The sequence below is a fragment of the Haplochromis burtoni genome, unplaced genomic scaffold (assembly GCF_018398535.1).
Source record: "Haplochromis burtoni strain Fernald_Lab_line unplaced genomic scaffold, NCSU_Asbu1 Contig_133, whole genome shotgun sequence".
Classification (NCBI taxonomy): domain Eukaryota; kingdom Metazoa; phylum Chordata; class Actinopteri; order Cichliformes; family Cichlidae; genus Haplochromis; species Haplochromis burtoni.
The window spans coordinates 1,215,007-1,235,862 of NW_024582494.1; the positions used below are offsets into that span (position 1 = coordinate 1,215,007).

General features: G+C 43.8%; 3 protein-coding genes across 3 annotated transcripts in view; 1 reads left to right on the plus strand and 2 right to left on the minus strand.

Annotated features, from left to right (window-relative positions):
• Positions 1–5,234, plus strand: part of LOC102303566 — a 24,269-nt gene extending 19,035 nt beyond the window's left edge. The window contains exon 4 of the mRNA XM_042224241.1: positions 2,802–5,234. The gene's annotated coding sequence lies outside the window, so the exon portion shown is untranslated. The remainder of the gene's footprint in view (positions 1–2,801) is intronic.
• On the minus strand, positions 1–8,375 carry mydgf (myeloid-derived growth factor; the record flags this gene model as incomplete). The annotated part of the gene is given in 6 exon segments (XM_005931018.3): positions 1–1,092; positions 2,441–2,513; positions 5,228–5,309; positions 5,749–5,810; positions 5,910–5,960; positions 8,091–8,375. Coding segments are annotated over 6 exon segments (633 nt in total).
• A 6,720-nt stretch (positions 8,376–15,095) lies between these two features.
• Positions 15,096–20,856, minus strand: part of loxl5a (lysyl oxidase-like 5a) — an 18,355-nt gene continuing 12,594 nt past the window's right edge. The window contains exons 2-8 of the mRNA XM_014336383.2: positions 18,374–19,477; positions 17,470–17,578; positions 16,746–16,883; positions 16,204–16,360; positions 15,985–16,080; positions 15,795–15,910; positions 15,096–15,711 (exon numbers count right to left, since the gene is read on the minus strand). Coding sequence (XP_014191869.2) covers positions 15,705–15,711; positions 15,795–15,910; positions 15,985–16,080; positions 16,204–16,360; positions 16,746–16,883; positions 17,470–17,578; positions 18,374–19,477 — 1,727 coding nt within the window. The 3' untranslated portion in view covers positions 15,096–15,704. The remainder of the gene's footprint in view (positions 15,712–15,794; positions 15,911–15,984; positions 16,081–16,203; positions 16,361–16,745; positions 16,884–17,469; positions 17,579–18,373; positions 19,478–20,856) is intronic.

Consider the following 20,856-nt stretch of genomic DNA (forward strand, 5'->3'; position numbering starts at 1 on the left):
AAATAATGAAGTCCATGTGAAACCTGCACATTATCCTCGCTGATCCACACATGTGGCACCGAAAGATGAAAGTAAAGGGTTCAAGGAGGACTCAGAGATACCTGCTGGCATCTCTTTTGCCTCGCGTGTTATCATCCAAACGTCTGTGCATGCCCTACATTTTAGTATTCTGTGGTTAACAATGTAACTGAAAACTTGTTGCAATAAACTCAAATTAGATCCATTTTTAATGGGAATTTGTTTGAGAAAGATTTGCATCTTCTGCTGCAGAATGATGAAGATTTGAAGACATAAGTGGGAATACACGTGTCCTCTTAACATGTTTAAAAGCTGCTATCTGCTGCATTATGGCTTCAGGCAAAAACACAAAACAAAGATTTATCACAAGAAGAAGTGATTGGTGGTTGCTGGGGATCAAATGTGGTGCTTACAATCATCTGGAACGGATAAACGGAGAGAGATGAAGACAGAATGAGGCAGTTCGCTCAACAGCAGCTCAGAGCAGAGCCAGACGGGGGAAATTGTTTATGTGCGCGCAGTGACGATATTGGGGAATACTCACTTTTCTCTCGGGATTACATAAGATGGATAAATCCTTCCCTAGTCTAAATATGTTATCTATACTCCACAAAGCCCCCAGACATCCTCTATACAATCACAGACATCCCCAGTGTATCAGGACACAATTCTTTGTAAATCTTGTAGCATAAGAAAAATAACAACTATGGAAGCACTTCATCTCAGAGCAAGCATTTTGTTGTTGTTGTTGTTGTTTACTCAGCTGATCCCTTTTGCCCCGTGTAGCTCCGATCCACTATAGCAACAAAGTATCAGGTAACTTTTGTAGCGACACAAAGTGCTGTCAGGGCAGTATCCAGTTTATCCTTCTTCAATTTTTAGTTGTAACTCAGGAAGAAATCCATCCTTCATCGATCACTGAGGGAAAAGCAGAGGCTCGAGTCGGAGCTCGTCGGGATGCTCTGATTGGTCAAAGCGCTTCACTTCTGACCAGCTACAGCTCGTCTTTTCGTGTCCGTCCAATCACGGTCAGTTTGGAGAGTTGAGCGCTGAACTTTCCATCCCTGTGGGTCACTTGAGGTTAAAAAAGAGAGGAAATGCATGAAATGCTGCCACAGATGACGACAGAGCAAAAACAATCATTCAGCTGCAAACAAAGCACAAGGAGAATAACAGGACATCACGTCTGTAGGTTTGATGAGCTCCACCTGCAGGTGAGCTGGTGTAAATGAGACATGCCTGCTACCTGCAGGCAGTGAGCCCAACAGCAACGTTGCTGATCCTGTTAAAGACCTCGCACACAAACAGCATCTTTATCTTTTATGTATTTGAAAAAGTCTATATTTCAGCATTTTTCAGACATGCACTAAAAAAATGCTTATTTGCTTTTTCGAAGAGTGGAAAGAAAAAAAACACACGAATCTCGTGTCTGTTTATTATACGCAGAGCTAGAAACCGCAGCGTGGCGAGCTTAGCTTACAAAGAATGCAAATGATAATTTAACCTTTATTACACTGGGGAAGATATTTATACAGGAACTAAACATATTTTTATTCCAGGCAAGCAGTTCCCATAAAGCAGGGGTGGGCAATTCATTTTCCCAAGGGGCCACAGCTTATTGGTGCGGCCCTACACAACAGCCCCAGTGTATCATGTGGCCCCTTGGGAAAATTAATTGCCCACTTTTACTCTAAAAGCTTAAACATGATCAGTTATTTTGTACTTTGATGGAGTCGTACATTAAAATACATTTTTGGAGCTGAACAGTTGATGCATGTTGTAGCTGTTAGCTTATAAACAAATGTAAAGGAAAATGTGCAATAAGTGGACTTCAAGCGATTTAACTAAAGCCTTACAAATTAAGAGCCTAACCATAACCTTAAAACACGTCCCAGCCTAAAATAAAACAGCACTTATAATAAATCACCAGCTGTAACACTCACTGCCTCCATGTGGCACAAACATAAGGACATGTCAGCATGTCTTTATCTGCACGTCTGAGCTCGGTTGCTCTCCTTTCCTATAGATGCTAAAGGCTACTCGTAGGTTTGTAATTAATACGCTCTCCACTGTTAAGCAGTCTATCAAAACAAACCCAGACTGCAAGTGTTTCCAGCATCTGTACCTGTAGCGTTTAATATGCTGAAAAAGACACAGGAAATTGCTGGTCGGCTCGACTCGTCAAATCCTGCTAATCACAGTCTGGAGCCTCGGTTTGCACGGAAACGGAATAACAAGAAATAATGCTACAGGGACAAATGACAACCCACTCACAGCTGCAGCATATGCTTTAGAGGGAAATCAGCAGGGTACTTGCAGCGTGATGGAGAGGGAGGGAGGCAGACGGAGAGAAAGAGCAAGGGATTGATGTGACAAGCAGAGGGAGTTGATTGAACACTCGGAAACACAATAAATTTCTCACCTGTTGATTCTCCGATGGTGAATTCTTCTGGCTTCAAAGGCACGTCACTCTGTCCTCCTGCTGCCGACTGAGACTGGAAACGCAAGCAGCAGCCACGATGAAGACGAGGAGGAGGAGAGCAGGGGAAGAGAGACAAAAAGAAACAATGAAACAGAGAGGGAAACAGGATGAGAGGCGGCACAGATGACAACAATTTTGTTTGGAACAGACGGGCCGGGACAGTAGGAGGACGTGACGGCAAGGTCAAGGAAATGCTGCGCGGGGGTGGCAGGTGTGTTTGTTTGTGCGTGCAAAGTTATTTCGGTCTCATCATTCAGGGAAGTTGTGTTTTTTTCCTTGTGTGTTCGTCTTTGGCTTGCAGGGCACGGAGCTGAGCGGGAGGAGGAAACATGCGCTCGCACTAATGACAGAAAGTGTCAGGACTGTCCTTGCTGTGGGAAGGAGGCGTGTCGAGGTGCGCTCCACTTCACAGACGACCACATCAGACAGGCAGACCGCGCAAAGTGGCTGAGCTCAGACCGGGCGCGGACATTAACCTTCCACGAGACATTAAAGTGCACAGACTCGATTCCGAGTGTGACGTCAAGAAGAAATAAAGTTTTTGTGCTACTTTGACTCACTCGACTTGTGTTAGTTTGTCAAGGGCACATTATGGGTTTGTTGTATACAAGTGGAGGGAAGATGATATGTCCAACCCACCCGTGTCTAGCTTATGGTCGGGTACACTCTGCTACTCGGGTGACAAATCCTCGAGCTACAAAATCCCGCAGCTGCAACTTTATCGACTTTGTGTCTGGGGGCACGCCTTATGTAACGGGCGCCATCGTTGTAGTAAAGCAACATATTATGCATTCGCTTTTCATTGATTTCTAAGTAGAGGGACCCAGTGCCGCCCCTTTTTGCAGAAGGCTCGTGTGCCAACATTTAAAGTTGAGCAGTTAATCAAACATATTTGATAGGTGATAAATCACAGAACACTGCAAAACATTATCTGCTTCCAGCTTTTCAAATGTGAGAACTGGCAGCTTTGCTGTATTTTATAATCACTGAAAAATTAACCGTGAAATGCTTCGGACAGCCATTCGATCACACCGAGAACTTGAAGACGTACTCTTGGGCTGCGAGATGGAAGTTTTTAAAATACTTTTCAGATATTATGAACTAAATGAATATTAAAATGGTAAGCTGCTGCTTCTTTCTCTTTGAGTCCGATTAGACAAAAGTCTGAAGGCAGCTCATCCTGTTCACAAATCATTAAATGTCAGACTTACAATAATCCTCGTTCGTGCGGAGACGTGGCACGCACTGACATTTACATATCCAGGAACGAGGCGCAAGCGTCATTATCAAACTGTTTAATTAAATACAGCTCTGAGATTTTTTCTCTATTTGTCGCACGAGACTAGATAAAAGTGCATATGGCGACAGCTGTGACGATCTTACAGCCCCTACGTGCTGGAGAAAAAGCATATAAGAAGCTGCTGCACACAAACGTCTGCCTCAGATTTGGTCCCAGAGGCTGATGAATGTGTTGCTGGTATAAAGGTGGATGTTTTATTATTTGCAGGCTATGCAGAAATGCTCATCAACAGAGTTTCGCCTTGTTTTTCCTGACAACTGTGCTGATGAAGCTTTAATCTCTGCACCGAAGGGGCGCCTGGAACAGCGAGGCAATGCAAAGCAGAAAGTTTTTGTTTGTCCTGTCAAACCAACCGCAGAACTGTGAGGCGTTATGATGTGTTGCACCGACAGTATCGCAACTACGCTGCACAGGTTGTGGTGCAGTTTGACTACCAACAGGCAAACTTCAGTGCAAGGAAGAAAGACCTGCACTGAACCGCTGGCTTTAAGCGTGACTCATCTTGAATTTGAAAAAGAAACCAGATGAATCCAAGCTGAATGAGCTTACAGTGCTTTCATGTGATGTCAGGAAAATGAATCCCTGACTGGAGATATTCACGTGTCTGAGAAACCTCTGGCGCTTTAGACAGAAACACAGCGAACATGACGGCAGAAACTCTCGGTGCAAATTCATGATTGGCAGGAGATTTGGTGCAGCGTCTGCATTACTGCGGATGGTGCCTGGGCTCCGGCTCGGAGAGGGGATGAGGAGCTTGGTCATTTGCGAGGAGCTCAGAATCAAGCTGACATCGTAAGGAGCCAGCTGAGGTGGCTCGGCCATTTGATTAGGACGCCTCCTAGGTGAAGTGTTTTGGGCATGTCCATCAGTGAGGATAGCCCTCTAATATGCTGTTAGGCTGTAACCATTAGTTACCATCTATGCAGGCTGGGCTAGATTAGTGAAAGAGGTTATTTATTAGTAGTAATTCTGACAGAAAGTCAGTGGAGCGCTGTTCTGGAATCAGCTAACAAAGTGTTGTTCTGCTTTGGGCCATGAGAGGATGGACGCGAGACTCCTTGTGGACATCCTTCAATAGTTTGCATCTTCAAGGACCAGCCCGAAAAACAGTGAACCAACCACACACCTGCAGGCGAACTCCAGCCAGCTTTTTAAAGAATCATGTGGAATGAATATTTATCGGCAGTGTCCACAGCAAGTATGATCCTGGTTTTAAAAGCATCACTGAAGCACAGCCCTCCTCTGGAAATGGGATCAGCCCACTGACAGTAATAAATAACAAACTCAGCAGCACAAAGAAACAAAACCCAGCAATCACAGTTTTTCAGCTTTGTCCATGTTGAGCACTGGGATAATTTGACAACTCAAAAACAAATGAATGAACACAGGCCCACTAAAAGCTCAGCTAACAGTTTCTTTGTACTTACATACGCGTTGACATACTCGATTTTGGTTCCCTTCAGTTCAGCTTTGAACTGAGTGAAAAACAGGTACGACTTCCCCTGAGGCCTGGCGGGAATGAAAAGGAAATATTTGCTGTCAGTGTCACGCGTTTGCATAAATTCATTTCAATCAGAGGTTAGAAGTTTGCTGTGTTGTTTCCCCTTCTAGTCTCTACCGCCACTGTCACGATTAAGCAAAATCAATGAGGTGACTCAGCAGACGCACACATTAGCGGTGAGGGTGCTCTTAGCATCGGGGTCACCGAACTGAAGAAGAAGAGTACCTCCGCGGGCTGCTCATTGGCCTGTGAGTGTTGTCCTGGTATAACTGCAGTTACGGGGACCTAAATCTGGTTACACAATCACAACACGGGGGCCCGACTTCCTTATGGGGACATTTTAGGGTGAAGGCAGGCTTTAAAGTTAAGGTGAGGTAAGCAGTAGTTGTTCAGCCTCCATTAAGCCAATGCAAGTCAGTGCAGCGTCCTCTAAAATCTGTGTCTCACCTCCACACAGAGCAGGAGAACAGTCTGTTGTCATCAGTCAGGCCCACACTCATCAGCCATTGCTGCGTTACAGAAAAAAGGGACAATATTTTAGCATAAAGACCGCAGTAATCAGTGATGTGAGGCTGGAGACGCACAGTGAGAGAGGGGGAGGCGCTCACCTCGTTGGTTCCTCCTTGAGAGGCGTACGTGAAAGAGCATTCATGCTCCCCCTGCAGAAGGAGAATGAAACCAGGTGTTAGTGCCGTGTTTTGGATTTACCTACAAAACTTTCCTGTAAAACGAGAAACTCTGTTCCACTGATCTCACTCAGGTTTCAGTTTAACCTTCCATAGAAATAAAGACAGAATATGGTTGCATGCAAACTCACATCCTTTCCAATAATACCCTGAACACTAACACGTTACTCTTTAGGAGGAACCCAAGAAGCTCTGTTCTGTCTGTGCATCGGAGGTTAGCGAGGGTGGTCTCTGCCAGACAGCTCCCCTAAGAAAAGCCCAGAAACGATTTCTGTATTTTGTACTGAGGTCTCAAAACCTTTCTTAATGCTAGAGCGTGTCAGATGTTGTTTATGGGGGAAAGAGTTGAGCCAGATTAAAAAAGCCATAAGAAATTACCGCTGGTCTTTTTGGTTTTGGATGTTTCTTTTGCTTGTTGATCATCATTTAAAAGAACGCCGTTTAAAGTCTGGTCTACGTGACCTGGTACAGATGTTTAGAATTAGCCTGGGTACTGCTAAAAAAACAATTTCTCTCTATTCAGATTTCAGCGTAGCACGACAGACACGCCTGTGGTTATTTTCTGCCACATTAGTAACAGCTTTCACCAGTTTCAGCTTGAATAGTTCATTCATATTAAGCTTTTCAGCATCACGTAGACTGAATGGCTCCGTAACGTAGTGGTTAACATATTCACCTAACGTGTAAAAAGGCCCTTGGTTTGATACCAGGAGGAATCACAAACTGTTTGGGGTTGGCTCAGGAATCTGGTAAATCCAATGTGTACTGAGCCAACCTGAAAGTAGTTTTAAATATATTTAATTGGTCCTGAAATGACCTAAATGAGCTAAACAGGGCTTCCTGATGTGGAGATAAGATGTGCATGAAGCTTTAGAAAATGTGAATGAGGGCAATAATGTTGGACATCTAACTGCAACATTTCCTACTGATGAAGGCCTTCCTCTGGACTAAAGTAATTAAGTAACAGATTGAAAAAATGAAATGAAAGAAAAATTCCAGTTTTTTCACTTTGTAGTACAGAATTAGTTTACACCTTTATTTCTTAAATCTCGCTGACAGATTCCTCTCATTTACTACAGCAGCATTTGTCTATTACGTAGAAAGAAATGAGAGGTAAGGTTGTATTTGCACTTTTTTTCTCATATTCAGATATCCGTGGGAATAAATGTGCAGCTAATCTTCGGTCCACTGACAGAGAAGGGGAATTCCACTGCTCTGGACTCTGGACACTTGAGATTAAAGTGGGCTGTCTGTGGCCAACGACGCAGAGGGAGTCTGACATTCCTGGTTTAGAGCATGAAAGTGAGTCAGAGTCACACCTCTGCCATCGAAACGAGGAAATAACAAATAATAAGTCAAGCTACAGCTGGACGAGTCAGCGAGTTTCTTTTTCTATTTAAAGTAATAATCTAATGTAACAGCTTGTAAGATGACTTTGACTTTTTTAAACTGCGACTTTGCAAACACCTCCCACGTCAGAATATTAGAGACACGTAATGGTTCTCTTTGTCACCGCTGAAGCTATCAGGGACACCTGAGCTTTACCTGCTGTGACCAATGACAAGTCAGCTTTTCTTTGATTAATCAAACAAGAAAAACATTAATTCATTAAATAATTAGCTCGATCGTTAGTTTAACAATCAGACAAAAGTTGTTTTTACAATTTAAAGTGAGCAGTCTTTAAGTTAAAAGAAAAGAAACTCTCAACCAATCAAAAGCGCCATTGTGACAGCGACGTGTCAGCCCCTCACAGGCTGTGTCGTCATCAGACAGCGACTAAAGCTGCCCAGCAGATTGTAGTTTTTCCTCTTTTGTTGTTTATAACATCGATTATTTCCGACTGTAATAAGAGAAGCACACCTCAGCTCCTCAATGATAATTAATTTAGCTATTAATGTGTTAATAACTGACTGATAAATCACATTGGAGTGGGCTACAGTGAGCTGCGCGGTGAATTTACTTGAATTCAAATTTAATCCACGTAAAATAAAATTTTACGATTCAGGATTTATCGGTAGCTCCGTGTTTCCCTGCACGAGGGCTCGTTTTAAAGCGGGAGATTTACAGCGAGAAATAAAGACACCGCTCGGCGGAGGCACTTACAATGCCCTCGGAGAAGGTGTGCACGACTCCTCCCGGTTTCACGTTGAACTCCACCGTCTTCGCCTGCTCCTCGGACGCCTCCGCCGGGACACGCGCTGCAATCAGCGCGAGCGCAAACAGAAACGCCAGATTACCGGCGCAGGTGTTACTTTGACGAGCCATGTTTTCCTCCTCTGACCTGCAGCTGGTGCGAGCAGCGCCTCCGGTGTCCCGTCCACTGTGAGTGTCGTCACACTCCACGTCACGAACGCTGTAAAACAGAAACAAAAGGGCTACGAGTAACATCACCGCGCGTGACTGACAGATAATAATAATAATAATAATAATAATAATAATAATAATAATAATAATAATAATAATAATAATAACTGTGTTAAATGTTGACTGAATAAAGTTACTTTAATGGAGACGCTGACCGTGTTGGCCACACGGTGTCGCTGTAGTTTAACCAATTTTACATAGTACTTTATGTTTAAGGGATACTAAGGGTATTATTATTATTATTATTATTATTATTATTATTATTATTTAAACACGAAGTAATAATTTAATTTTTACTTCTCCTTTTTGAACATGAACTTTATTTGGAGTTGTGGTTGCTCGTTTTCCTTTTGTTTTGCTTTGTTCATTTGTCTCTTTTAATTCTATTTTGTTGTACTTTTTCAACATGTTCAAAATAAAGATTCAATCAATTTTAGCGTTTTATTTTACTTGTTGTTATTATATAAGTGATGTAACAAAATAGAGATAAATAACAGAGAGATAAGAGGTGTGAAAGAGTTGTCCTTGTGGCAGTAGAGATAATTCAGTCTGTTAGGAAATGTGCTCCGCTGTCTGTCCCGTAAGTGTTGCAGGGGGTGGTCAAAATGACTGAAGAGTCTCCACCACACCTGCAAAAGAGCAGTTTGCAGCCCATCACAGAGTCGGCCTTCATCAGCTTATTGGTGCTTGTGTGTGTCTAAAGCTCAGATGAAGCTGCCCCGGCAGACCACAGCAAAGTATGCCGTGATCACCACAAACTGAGTGGCAGAAAAAGATCACTGAATGATCTCAGCCTCCTCAGACAAGAGAGGCTGCTCATCCCCCACCGTGCAGCCGGTGTGCTGCTCTTCCATTTAAGCCTGTTCTTATTTATATGCTAATTTGTAGCATTACGACACTACAACCTTTTTAATTCGACACTCTGCTGCATTTATCTGCCAGTTTACAAATTCTTTGTACAAATTGAAATCCTGGAAGGCAAAATAGTTAAGCCTGCAGTATGTCATCTATAATTTTTAAAAAGGGGTCATTAGTTGGTGCGATCATTGGTAAAATGTCTGACGCTCTGATGCTGGGTTATTTTATATAACGCCTTTAGATTACTTATACAGAACAATTAGTGTTTAAGCAACATGTTGCTGTTTCTGCTGCTGAGTTACTTTGAAGTATTTCATGTGCAGAAATATTAATATGTATACGCCAAATTAATCAGATGTGTCCAGAACTTTAATTAAATTGAATTTATATAGCAGCAAATTACAAGGCACTTTATACTGGAAGGTAAAGACCCTACAGAAAAGCCCAACAATCAGAACAAGGCTGACATCTGTATTTATTATTTTTAACCACCTGGCTGTAGCCCTGAATGTTTGGCCAAGGATGTCACATTCAGGTGTGAAGGGGTGAGGTCAAAGGGCACATTTTGTCTTTCCAAACACGTGCAGCAGTTTAAGAGGAGCATTAGCTGCTGGCTCATTGTTCTTATTCTTTCGCAGCACAGATACTGAACGTGATAACATCCTTCATTAAGATGAAAGCTGATGAAAGGACACGTTTCCTTACTCAGGGGTACCTCAGGGTAGCTGTTCAGGGGAATCGAACCCCCGACCTTCCGATCATGGGGCCACCACTCTACCTACTGAGCTATCCCTGTAGTAATAACACACTCGCAGCCTACATATGTACCACAGCCCTTTTAAAACTGTCTATACTGCTGTAGTTATAAGTTTTGCTATAGAGTTTCATGTATAGTATATTTAATATAGTATATTACACACTGTGGCAATGCTCACAAGCATATACAAAGCGGGATGAATGAAATACTTAGATCAGCCCGTCTGGCACCAACGACCACGCCACATTCAGAGTGACTTTTAAAAGAACCTTTTTCCTGATTTTGATGTTCAGTTTGAACTTCAGCAGGTCGTCTCGGCCACGCCTCTATGTCTAAATGCACTAACGTGCTGCCACGCGGTTGGCTGATTAGAAATTTGCATTAATGAGGAGTTGAGCAGGTGTACCTAACAAAGTGGCCGCTGAGTATCCTCCAGTGCAAAAGTAAGAATAAGTACTTAAACACAGCTCTTGCTGTTACAGTTCGACCTAGAAACTGTTGCTGTCACGCTTCTGTACAGAACCGCAGCAGATGAAATGAGTCAGTTAAGATGCAAATGAAGAATCTCTGCTTTAATCCGAGGGGTTGAACAAAGATCCTGCATCAACACTTGACGAACAGCTGTCATTTTATTTATCCGCGGCTCAAATTGGACAAATTAACATAATAATAAACGAGCTGTTCATTTTCAAAACTTTGTCATAAATCCAGTAAGATTATTTGTTTTGTAATCCACACATATTAAATCCAGACTACAATAATTAGGCGCGTGTAAACTGCATTTCTTTGGTATTGCTTTTGACTTACTCGAGATTTCTTTGTTTGAGGCCCGCTCTGCCTCAGCAGGCTGTGATTCATGAGGCAACCCTCCGATTAAACTTTGCACTACTCTCGTGCTCTTGCATATAGCAAACATGTCGACAGCTGTCTTTTTCACACTGCAGTAACATTTTGTTTTACACGAGGCAGCAGCACAGTCTCACGTCTGCTCACGTCTCCGTGGATGTGTTTTATATGTCTCCGGAGCCAACATGCGTCCTCCCGGTGTAGCGTGAACAGATGTTAGGCACGGCAGGAGACACGCTAACGTCGTCTGACAGCCAAGTGTAAAACCCATAAAACAATATGAACATTCAGAACAGAAATAAATGGAAGGCTTCAGCTGGGCGACCCCCCGCCCTCTCTCCCCTGCACCTCCTCAGCCAGACCTCCTCCCGGCCCCAAAATAATACAATAACAGGATAAATAAAACAGCATGCATTTGCACAGGGCTGTCGAGTGTTTGCTTCAGGAGGGAAACCACACACAGGATTCTTCTCTTTCAAACAGGGGAAGCTGTTGAATCTACAGCGGTGTGTAAACGGCCCAGTTTAGAGCCCTCGTCCCGTCCAGGTAAACATTGTTTCCACTTTTGGGACATCAGACGCCGCCGGCGGGAGAGCCGTGAAAATGATTCAGTCATTTCCCCCCGCTCGCACAAATAGCTTCGACTCTTTGCTTTAGACAAACAGTTCACTCACAGCAAACACAGAGCACGGATGGAGGAAGGGAACATTAAGTCGACATCGAATAATTTCACTCGTGATGGAAGCTCGTATTCCAGACTTTACACACACACTCACACAGTGGGAGGAAAACAACACAGCAGCACGTCGGTGCCTTTATATGTGTGTGTGTGTGTGTGACTCTACAGGCGTCAGGGTTAATTTGGTGCTTTTATTAGTTCTGAGCAGCTGCTGTGGAGCTGAGTCGCCCTGTGGCGAGAAAACTTTCCAATTTCTTCCTCTTAGTTAAAAACAAACAACCAGCACAGGAAAACTGCATCGTTTGTTTCTTACCTCTGGGTGATTGATCACTGTGGCTGCAATGTTTTGGTATTTATGTATTCATGGTGCTGATGTCTGCGATCGATCTGAAACAGAGTCATATGTGATGGTTTTACGCTGTTATGGACATCTGGACCCACAGTGGGCCGGGCCTCGTGGTTTCTAACTGACAGGTGCTGAATACAGGAAGAGATCACACTGTGCACGTCGTGATGCGGCCACTGCTGTTTGGAGTTAACAGCAGATGTAGTGACTTGATCAGACCTTGTCAGATCTGCCGTATTTCTTCGTGGCTCTGATTTTCACTGGAAACATTCCTGGGATATTCTGGTCCATACTCGCATTGCACAGCTGATGCAGATTTGTTGGCTGCACAACCATGATGTGAATCTTCTGTTCCACCACATCCCAAAGGTCTCTTTTGGATTGAGATCCGTTGACTGTGGAGGCCATTTGTACCGTCATGTACAAGATAGTTGGAGATGATTTGTGACACAGTGGACAGACATGGTCAGCAACAATACTCAGGTAGCCTCAGTTCGAACTTCAGAAGGTTATCTGAATGATATCTACATGACTATAAGCACTGTGATTAGCCGATTAGACATTTGCAATAAGATGGACTACACCAGGTATACCTAATGAAGTGGCCAGTGAGCGTATGTTTGAGTCAGTCCCAAAACCAAAATGATCTCTTTTCAAAAGGTTTAGTTTAACAGATTAACAGGCATCTCTTATTGTTTCTAGTGATACGTATTAACATCATTTTCTGCAGTGTTAACATGCAGATGAATAGGTGTACCTAATGAAGTGGCTGGTCAGCGCTGTGATAATGTTCTCTCGGAGTGCATTAAAGAGAACACTTGACATCGTGGCGCACAAAGCTGTGATTAAGTGGAGTCTGTGACCTGTTAATGCGTCCTTTTAAAATGCGTTTCAGTGATCTGGACACAAGTGGAGCGCGTCATTGTCCACACCTGTTATTGTCACACACCTCCAAGCTGCCCGCTGTGGTACTTCGCACAAGCTTTTATTGCTGTCCATTTGTGATCTGATTGCATTTTAAAAGGTGATGTGTTTTAGTGTCTTTGAGTGTTTTCTTACCCACAGTCTGTGGCAGGAAAAAATGAATTAAGAACAATTACCAAATACAGAGTAGAGTTAAATTGCACATAAATGTCTGAGTTTGTGTGCAGGGGATGATCAGTGTTGTGCTCACATAGGCGGTTATGCTGCCACTAAGTGACTGTAAAAATCTGATAATGCATCTTTAATACAAGTGTGATGCTTTAGTGAAGTCACAAGACAAGCGTAACAATATGGGCGTGAAACTAACACACGTGCATATTTTTAGTCTGTGACTGCTTATCGACACTGTTCCAGTCTAAGTCTGTACCCAGGAATATTGACGTCCATCATGTGTCGCTGGGGTCTGGGCTCTTGGCTCGGACACTTGTTGACTGGGCGTCTCAGACAGTCTGGGCACGGCCTCACAGACACTCAGCCCACAGTAAGAATGGCTCCGTCGCTGATGTCAGCAGTTTGCAGTCGGGTTTTCCTGCCCGTCAGTGGATCTGTGGAATTTCTCTCCTCCTTGTCATCTCCAGCCGGAGCGACCGGCAGCTCTGCCCACACCCTGCAGGCTTAGTGCACCGGCCCACCCTTAGCACACAGCAGCTGGGAGCGCTGGAGGAGGTGGCTCTGCCCTGACCCTCTTTCACACTCAGATGGTTCGCTGGCCAGAGACGGTGTAGGTTCAGCACAGAGTCCATGTTTGGATAAGAGGATGAGTGAAATGGGTTTCAGCACAGTGTGATGCGGTTATACAGGATGCGGTGCAGGCAGCATGCTTTCCATGTCATCGCTGGTAGTTTTTCCATCTCTTGCATCAGTGTGTGTATTTGATTTCCTCTGTGTCCTTAAAACATAACAAATAGAGGTGACCTCATCAGGACCGACAGACTCTTACTATTATTGTGCGAGGAACTGGAGAAGTTGGCGACAGGCTGTGACTTGATGCTGCCACAGACAAACTTTGCAAATGATTCAGTGAATGTGATCCTAGAACAAACTCCCGCGACCCCGCTCTGCACCTGTTAGCATATGCATCTCATTAAAATCCTCTTTCATTTAGGCTTACTGCTGCTAAAAGCTTCCATTTTACTACAAGAAGTTTTCTGCTGAGGTTCAAATTACTGCAGTGGGCATGTTTGGTTTGGAATGGTTCCCACGACAGTCCTGCTGTGCCTAATGACGAGTGCCAAAGAAAAAGCCCGTACAATACAGGACATGCCTCCTGCTTGTTTTTCTGCCAATCTTCTGTGAGGCAAACAGGCCTCATGAAAAAAATAATAAAAACACGGAGCAAAGAGGAAGAATTGTGTTTTGCGCTGGTTATTTCCTCCAGACAGCGTCCTAGTTGGTCCCGACTAAATTCGGTGACAAAGTGTAAACAGAGCGAGACACTCGCAGGCGTCTCACATGGAGCCACTGCCAGGTGACTAAATGTTTTCCCAATCACTCACCAGCAATAACACAACACAACAAGCACGCAAAAACACACTAGTGTCACAGCGCTCTCGTTCTCTCGCTGCTATTTTGATGACCTTAATGAGCAAAGTGGGATCGTTTCAGGTATTTCTCTGAGGTGTGTTATTCCTAAAGCATTTAGGAAATGTACCGCTCGACACTGAACCGGCTCTCAGCTCGTGTTAACTGGTGTTAATGGGCAGCCAGATTGTTAGGATGCCTGGGTCGTTGACCCAGGGTGTTTGAGTTTATGTTATTATTTATACTTTCTAGTTTTTGGTTTCTTTGAGTTCCGTCTTATGGCTTATGTCTCCCCTATCACCTGCATCCCCTTGTCTAGTTCGTGTCTATGTGTATCCTAAGTTCCTATATCCCCGTGTTCAGTCAGTGTTTGTGTCTGCCCTGTTCCCACGTCTCTGTTCCCTTTGTAGTGCCTGCATGTGAGTCTGTGTCTTTGTTCAGTCTGTGTTATGTGTTTCCTGTTTTACTTTGAAAGTCCATGTCTGATGTTAATGTGTCTGGTTTTGCTTCCTCTTGTCTCGTTAGGCCTGATTTGCCCCAGCTGTGTTTCCCTCCTGTTACCCATTCCCTGATTGCTCCCTCTGTGTATTTAAGCCCAGTGTTTCTCTGTGTCTGTGTCGCGATCTACTGTTTTCTTAGCTGTGTGTTCTGTTTTCTCTCGTTTAAGTGTGTTTTGAGTTTTTTTAGTTTTGTTATATTTTGAGTATTAAATTAAAGCCTTTTTTGAGTTCACGTCTGTCTCCGGAGTCTGCACCTTGGGTCCTATTCCTGTCTGCACACAGCCACACCTAACACAGATGAGTTCAGGCTGAGAAATATTTGCTCCCAATTGTAATTAGACTAATTCAATAATTAGATGTCGGGGTTGCCTTTGTTTTCAGAAATCTAAATAAGTTTTACTATAAAGTAAAAAGCTTTTAAAAGTCGAGCCTTGTTTCAGTAGAATACATAAAACTATAAACTGCTGCTGGAGCAAAGCATTGCAAATAATCCACACGTGACAGCTTTTGAACTTTTTAAATAAGAGCAGCGGCACGCTGTATACTTCAGGGTATATTTGCTGGTCTCTGACAAAATCCTAATAGATGTGATGGAGGAAAGCTGGAGCACCACTGCTTCCCCACAGTCAGCACCAAGTCAGTCTCACAGTAACAGCCAACAGCATAAAATCCACTTAAAATGAATATTCATATAAATAAGTAAAAGGTCAAATTGAGCCATCCTGGCTTTGGATACAATAAATCATATAAATACAGATTCATTTAGAAGCAAACCGATGATGGTATCAGCAGCTGCTCATTAGGAGCAGTAAGAAGAGATTAAGTACATGTTTGCCTGTGAGATGTTCAGTCTGCTGTCAGGTCAGCTCCTGTGAAGCAAAGAAAAAAATACTTTAAACATTTTTACCTCCAGAGTCACTCGTGAAAATCGAGAATACTTGACCTGACTTACACAACGATCCTGCAGTTTCTCGCCTGGACGTAGCTTCCCGTGTACCTGACGTCACACTGAGCCTCGTTGTTGGAGAAGTCAGACTCCTCGACCAGGTGAGAGGGGTTCACCGTTACCTGAAAATCAAATAAACAACAATCATTTAGAGATGAAATGTGAATAATAATATAAATCCGTCCTGCAAACCCACCTTGAGTATGTAGTTCCCCGGCGGCACATCAGTGATGTCGATCCACTGGCAGTCGATGTTGGCGTGGTACGTGTCATAGCATCCAGGACTGAGACCCTAAGAAGACGCCAAACTTACACAACCTGCTTCTGCGATGCTTTAAAAGCGGAAATCTTTACGTTTTTACGAGAAAGATGTAACCAGTGAAAATCCTGCACAGATACAAAAGTGCAAACTGACTTGTGTGTGAGTAGTGCAGGCAAAGCGTCGCCGTACTCCTGCATCACACGACGTGTCCTCTAGACAGAAACTGGCTTTGTGTCCCTCAGCAACCTTCAGTCCAGTGGAGACATCCAGCAGGTCGTAGTTACTAAATGCTTCCATGCTGTGGTAATGCCTGAAGAGGAGAGAGAAATCTTCTCTGCTAATGTGTTCAGGAAACCGTCCTTTCTGCTGTATTTACAGTACGTAACATTCTCTTAAATCTCATGTTTCGCTTTTTCAAAAAACAAAACGTGTAATTACCCCAATTAAAACAGATGAAGAGATTTGGTCTACTCTCAGCTGTTTCTGAACTGTTGGCTCTGTGGGATGTCAGAGTGGATGTTCCTAAAACGCTCACCTCAGGCATCTTTGGCTGAGAAACTACAGTTTCCTAAAATTAACTTCTCCCTCGGACATGTTTTAATGTTTTATCTGTTAGTTATAAATCCTGTGTCCACACATCACTCTGCAGGAACTGGGGTGTGACTTTGAGGACATATATGGTGTTTCTAACTCACTGGTGACAGCTGTGCCACTCCCACTCATGCCTGGGTCTCACCGGGAGGAAGTCTGCTGTTCCCTGGTTCTTCACTCGCTGTGGGAAGCGCAGCAGAACTCGATAGTCGAGGTCACTCACACTCGGGTGATATGCAGAGCTGAAGGAAAAGGAAACAGGAAATGAGCCAAGATACCTGGAGCACCTTCACTGTGTGCCGAGATGACACTCGGAGGGTTTTAAGCACTCAGTGCGCAGCCGGAATCGACTTGCACCACCTTTTTAAGTCTTTGTCCTCCACACATACATGCCTCACTGCACAGTTTACTCTATTTCCTGCTCACCGAGCAGCAGACGCAATGATTTACTGCAGAGGTGGTTTCTGGTCTTGCCTCAGCAGTTTTTGCATTCACCTCAGAAATCCTTTGCCTTTCATTCCAGAGTTTATTTTATTTGGCAGAGCGGCTGCTCAGATCAGAGGAGAGAATCTCAGGCAGCAGCCAGGTTTGCGTCCAGTCATTCTGTCACTCAGCTGTAGCATGCAAATGGGATGTGGGCCAACACAGTGAGGCAGGCTCAAAGAAGTCCTATCTTTTATTATCTCGATGTAAATGTGTTTGTCCTGCCTGACGTCACAGGTTTCTGCTGCACAGCAAAAATAACCTGTATTGTAAAATGTCAGTGAAGAAAAAACTTAAATTATTTTGGACTTCACAGACAGATTCATATAAAGCCCAATAAAGCACCTGGAAAGACAGTTCTCCTCAGCTGCACAGCGAAGTGCATACATCTGTGCTCTCTGAATGTACGAGGCTGCTTGGATGTAGTAAGGGTCAGGAACCAAGTCTGGAAGACCTGCAGAGGAAAAAAATCAGAAACTTAAACGATTAAAACAACCTAAAGGCAAAAACTGGGGCATCAACTTTCCACTAATGGGATTTCAAACTCATTTTACTCATCAAGAGTCACATAAATGTCCACATTTAATCCCTCAGATATCTGAATATAAGATAACAAAGGGCAATTTTAACAGAATATCTGAATTTTTCTACATGATAAATGTGTAAAATAAAAGAAAAAGTGCTCTTAGATCACTGACCAGACTGTCCTGTACTTATGAAACATAAAGCTTTGTTGATGGAGTCTGTCTTCTCTGACAGCTCTGTTCTACACTGTCTCATAAACTGCATCCTTATTGAAAAGTGCTGCATGTGTTGATTTGACTATGCAGACGTCACAAAACCTGTATCTATACAGATCAGCATAATAAGAATCTGCTTGGGGAGAATAATGAATGGACAACTTTAGATATACTGTCATAAGCTGCAGAAGTAATTTCTCCATCACTGCTGGCTAATCACTAATGACTCTCAAAGTCTATCAATCAAGCATTTAATTTTAACTTTGCTCAGAGGCTCTGGCACGGGAGACATTAGTTTTGTCATAACGGGGCATTAACTCCGGTTCTCATTAAAATGCATTAAAATCTGCATTAGATGGGATTTAAATGTGGGGCTCGGCACTCCTTTCGGCGCCAAACCAATTTGATTGATTGGGCGTGATAATGTCTCTAACGCTTCAAGATGCGTGTCTCTCCATAACTACTTTTTAATACACGTTGGTGTCTTCGCCTCGGTGCTTCTGTCTCACCGTTGTGGAAGAACCTGGTCCCGTAGCCGGCTCCTGGTGGAGGGCGCGCACTCAGCCTGTTCCTGCGGTCTGGTGGGTAAACGTTATAGAAAACCGAGTTCCTGTGATGAATACTGTGCGGGTCTCGTGGGTCACTCGCGTCTGTAGTGCGTGAGGCATCGGGTCCGCTACGTGGAAATTGTAATTCTACAGCGTTGCTGTACAGTGCTGTGGGAGAAACAATTAACTCTGGCGTGACTCTGGTCAGAGTGTGCGCTCTTTGCACACCGCGCGCACTGGGAGCGTCTCCCAGCGTGGTCTCCTGGGTTATATGACGTGCGTTCCCAGCGTCCTCTGCCGTGGTCACCCATATTGATGTGGCAGGTGATCGAACAGTTGAATGCGTGCTCTGGGACCTGGTTCTGCCGCTTCGGCTGTGGGTAAAATCCGGCGATCTTGCCTGTGACGCGCTGGCCCGTTGTACACCTGTATCATCTCCAAGTGCACTACGGCCTCCTCGTGGGACTCCGCTGCCGGAGAACTCTTGGACGGAGGTAAGAGCTGAAGAGCTGCTGGACTGTGACCGGAGGGACCCGGAGTATCCCACAGCCTCTGTGGTGGTTTGGCTGCGGGGTGGGGACTGACTGCGTGTGCCAGGTCGTCCCGAGGCGAGTATATACTGATCCGTATCAGCACCAAGGACCGACGCATCCACTTGACTGCGCTCGTTTTGTTGAAAATGGCCGTTGAGTTCGTTAAATTCCCAAGATCCGGTTCTGGTGGGTCTACTGGACGCAGCCGGAGGGTTCACTTGGTTGTTTGCTCTCAATAGAAGCTGAGCGCGTCTCCGTGTCTGTGCTGGTAAACGATACTGAGTCCCAGTGCTCAGTAAACTGTACACCTGACCGTTATTCTCCCACTGAATCCGGTGTGTCCACGGTCCAACACGTGCACGCAGATGGTGCTGACCGGTGCCCAAACACACCAGAACACCAAATAAGTAAAATAACACAAATATGAACTTCTCCGTGGCTCGTCGGGATGGCAACTGCTCCAAAAGTGACACATGAAATAGGCTGACATTTGAGTTTGACACGGGAGGTGAGGGGGTGTTTTGAATATGCTCTGTTTGTCATGGGCCCCACCGGTACCATTTGGACTTAAAAAAAGACTAATTCTTTTACTTGTGCACAATTTTATTTAATTCTATTTTTTTGCTACTTTGGGGGAAATTTTTATACTTGACATTCTGTTAAAACCTGTTGTGATACTGTGTTGTTTACAAATTTATTTTACAAGGCTTAACATCACTAAAGTATTTTTAAAAGCCACACAACTGTGTTTGTCTGGTTTCTCTGCCATTCGTGTACCAGAGCTCTAAGAGTCGTTCTCAGTCTTCTGACACTAGCCCAAATTACTCATTACTTTGGTAATTATCCATTGGTACTTTATGTAACTCCACGTAAGTGCTACAAACACATGATGTGAAATCACTTAATTAACCTGCTGGATTTGCCAAAAGTTCAAATATTTATACTACTTTGGCACATTACTCTTAACTTATTAAGTGGCTATTAGTGAGGGTCATGATAATCAGTTCAATTGAGCAGAAGTGACATTCTTACTTCGATTCGTCCAAATTCATGTGAGTCTCAGTCTGTTCAGCCTGTTTCTGTGTAGCACCAAGCAGCAGACCTAAACCTGGATGTGCTTCTGGCTTCTGCCTCTAATGAAAACGGATGAGTGTAAAATGCAACCATTGTTTGTAGTTTGCTGCCACCTACTGAGTGAAAAAAGAACTGAAGCTGTAAAACGTCAGTATTCCTAATGATAGGCTTCGTTTTGTTTCAGTTTCAGTTCACTATACAGCTCATCAAACTGTTTTCCCTTTACGTTTTGATATAATAGCTTTTCAGTACTACTGAGACTCTTACTGCCTTTTCCTTCCGTCAGAGTAATATTTTCTTGAGCTGTGTAACTGGATTTGTTCAAACATAGAGGTAGTTTGGATTCACTGACACAGGAGCCATACGCCCTTTCTGCAGTTTCTATGCTTCCTTAGCTCGTTTATGTCGCCATTGTTAATCCTGTCCTGTGCAAACAAAAGCCCAAGCTACACTTGTCTGACTGACAGAAGGTTCAAGAGAAGGACATTTGCTCTCAACTCTTTCCCTGTTGAAATGTTATTCCAAGGAAGTGAGTTTCCTACAGGGTATGGAGGGTTAGTATGTGTTAATGATTTCAGTGTCATGCAGGGGAAAGCAGCATTCAGTGGAAGCTTCTCGGTGACTGTTTTAAATCCAAATATGACCCTTATTTGTGTCTGTGAAGGTTCTCAGTCATCCAGGTCATCGTAGTCAAAGGAGCTTGCAAAGAAAAGCGTCTGGACTTCTTTAAGTTAACTTAAAGAAGTCCAGACGCTTTTTTTAAGCTCCTTTGACCCTTATTTGTGGCGCATGTTAACATACAGTCAGCTCAGGAGTTAGTATCAGTGATGTGGTTGT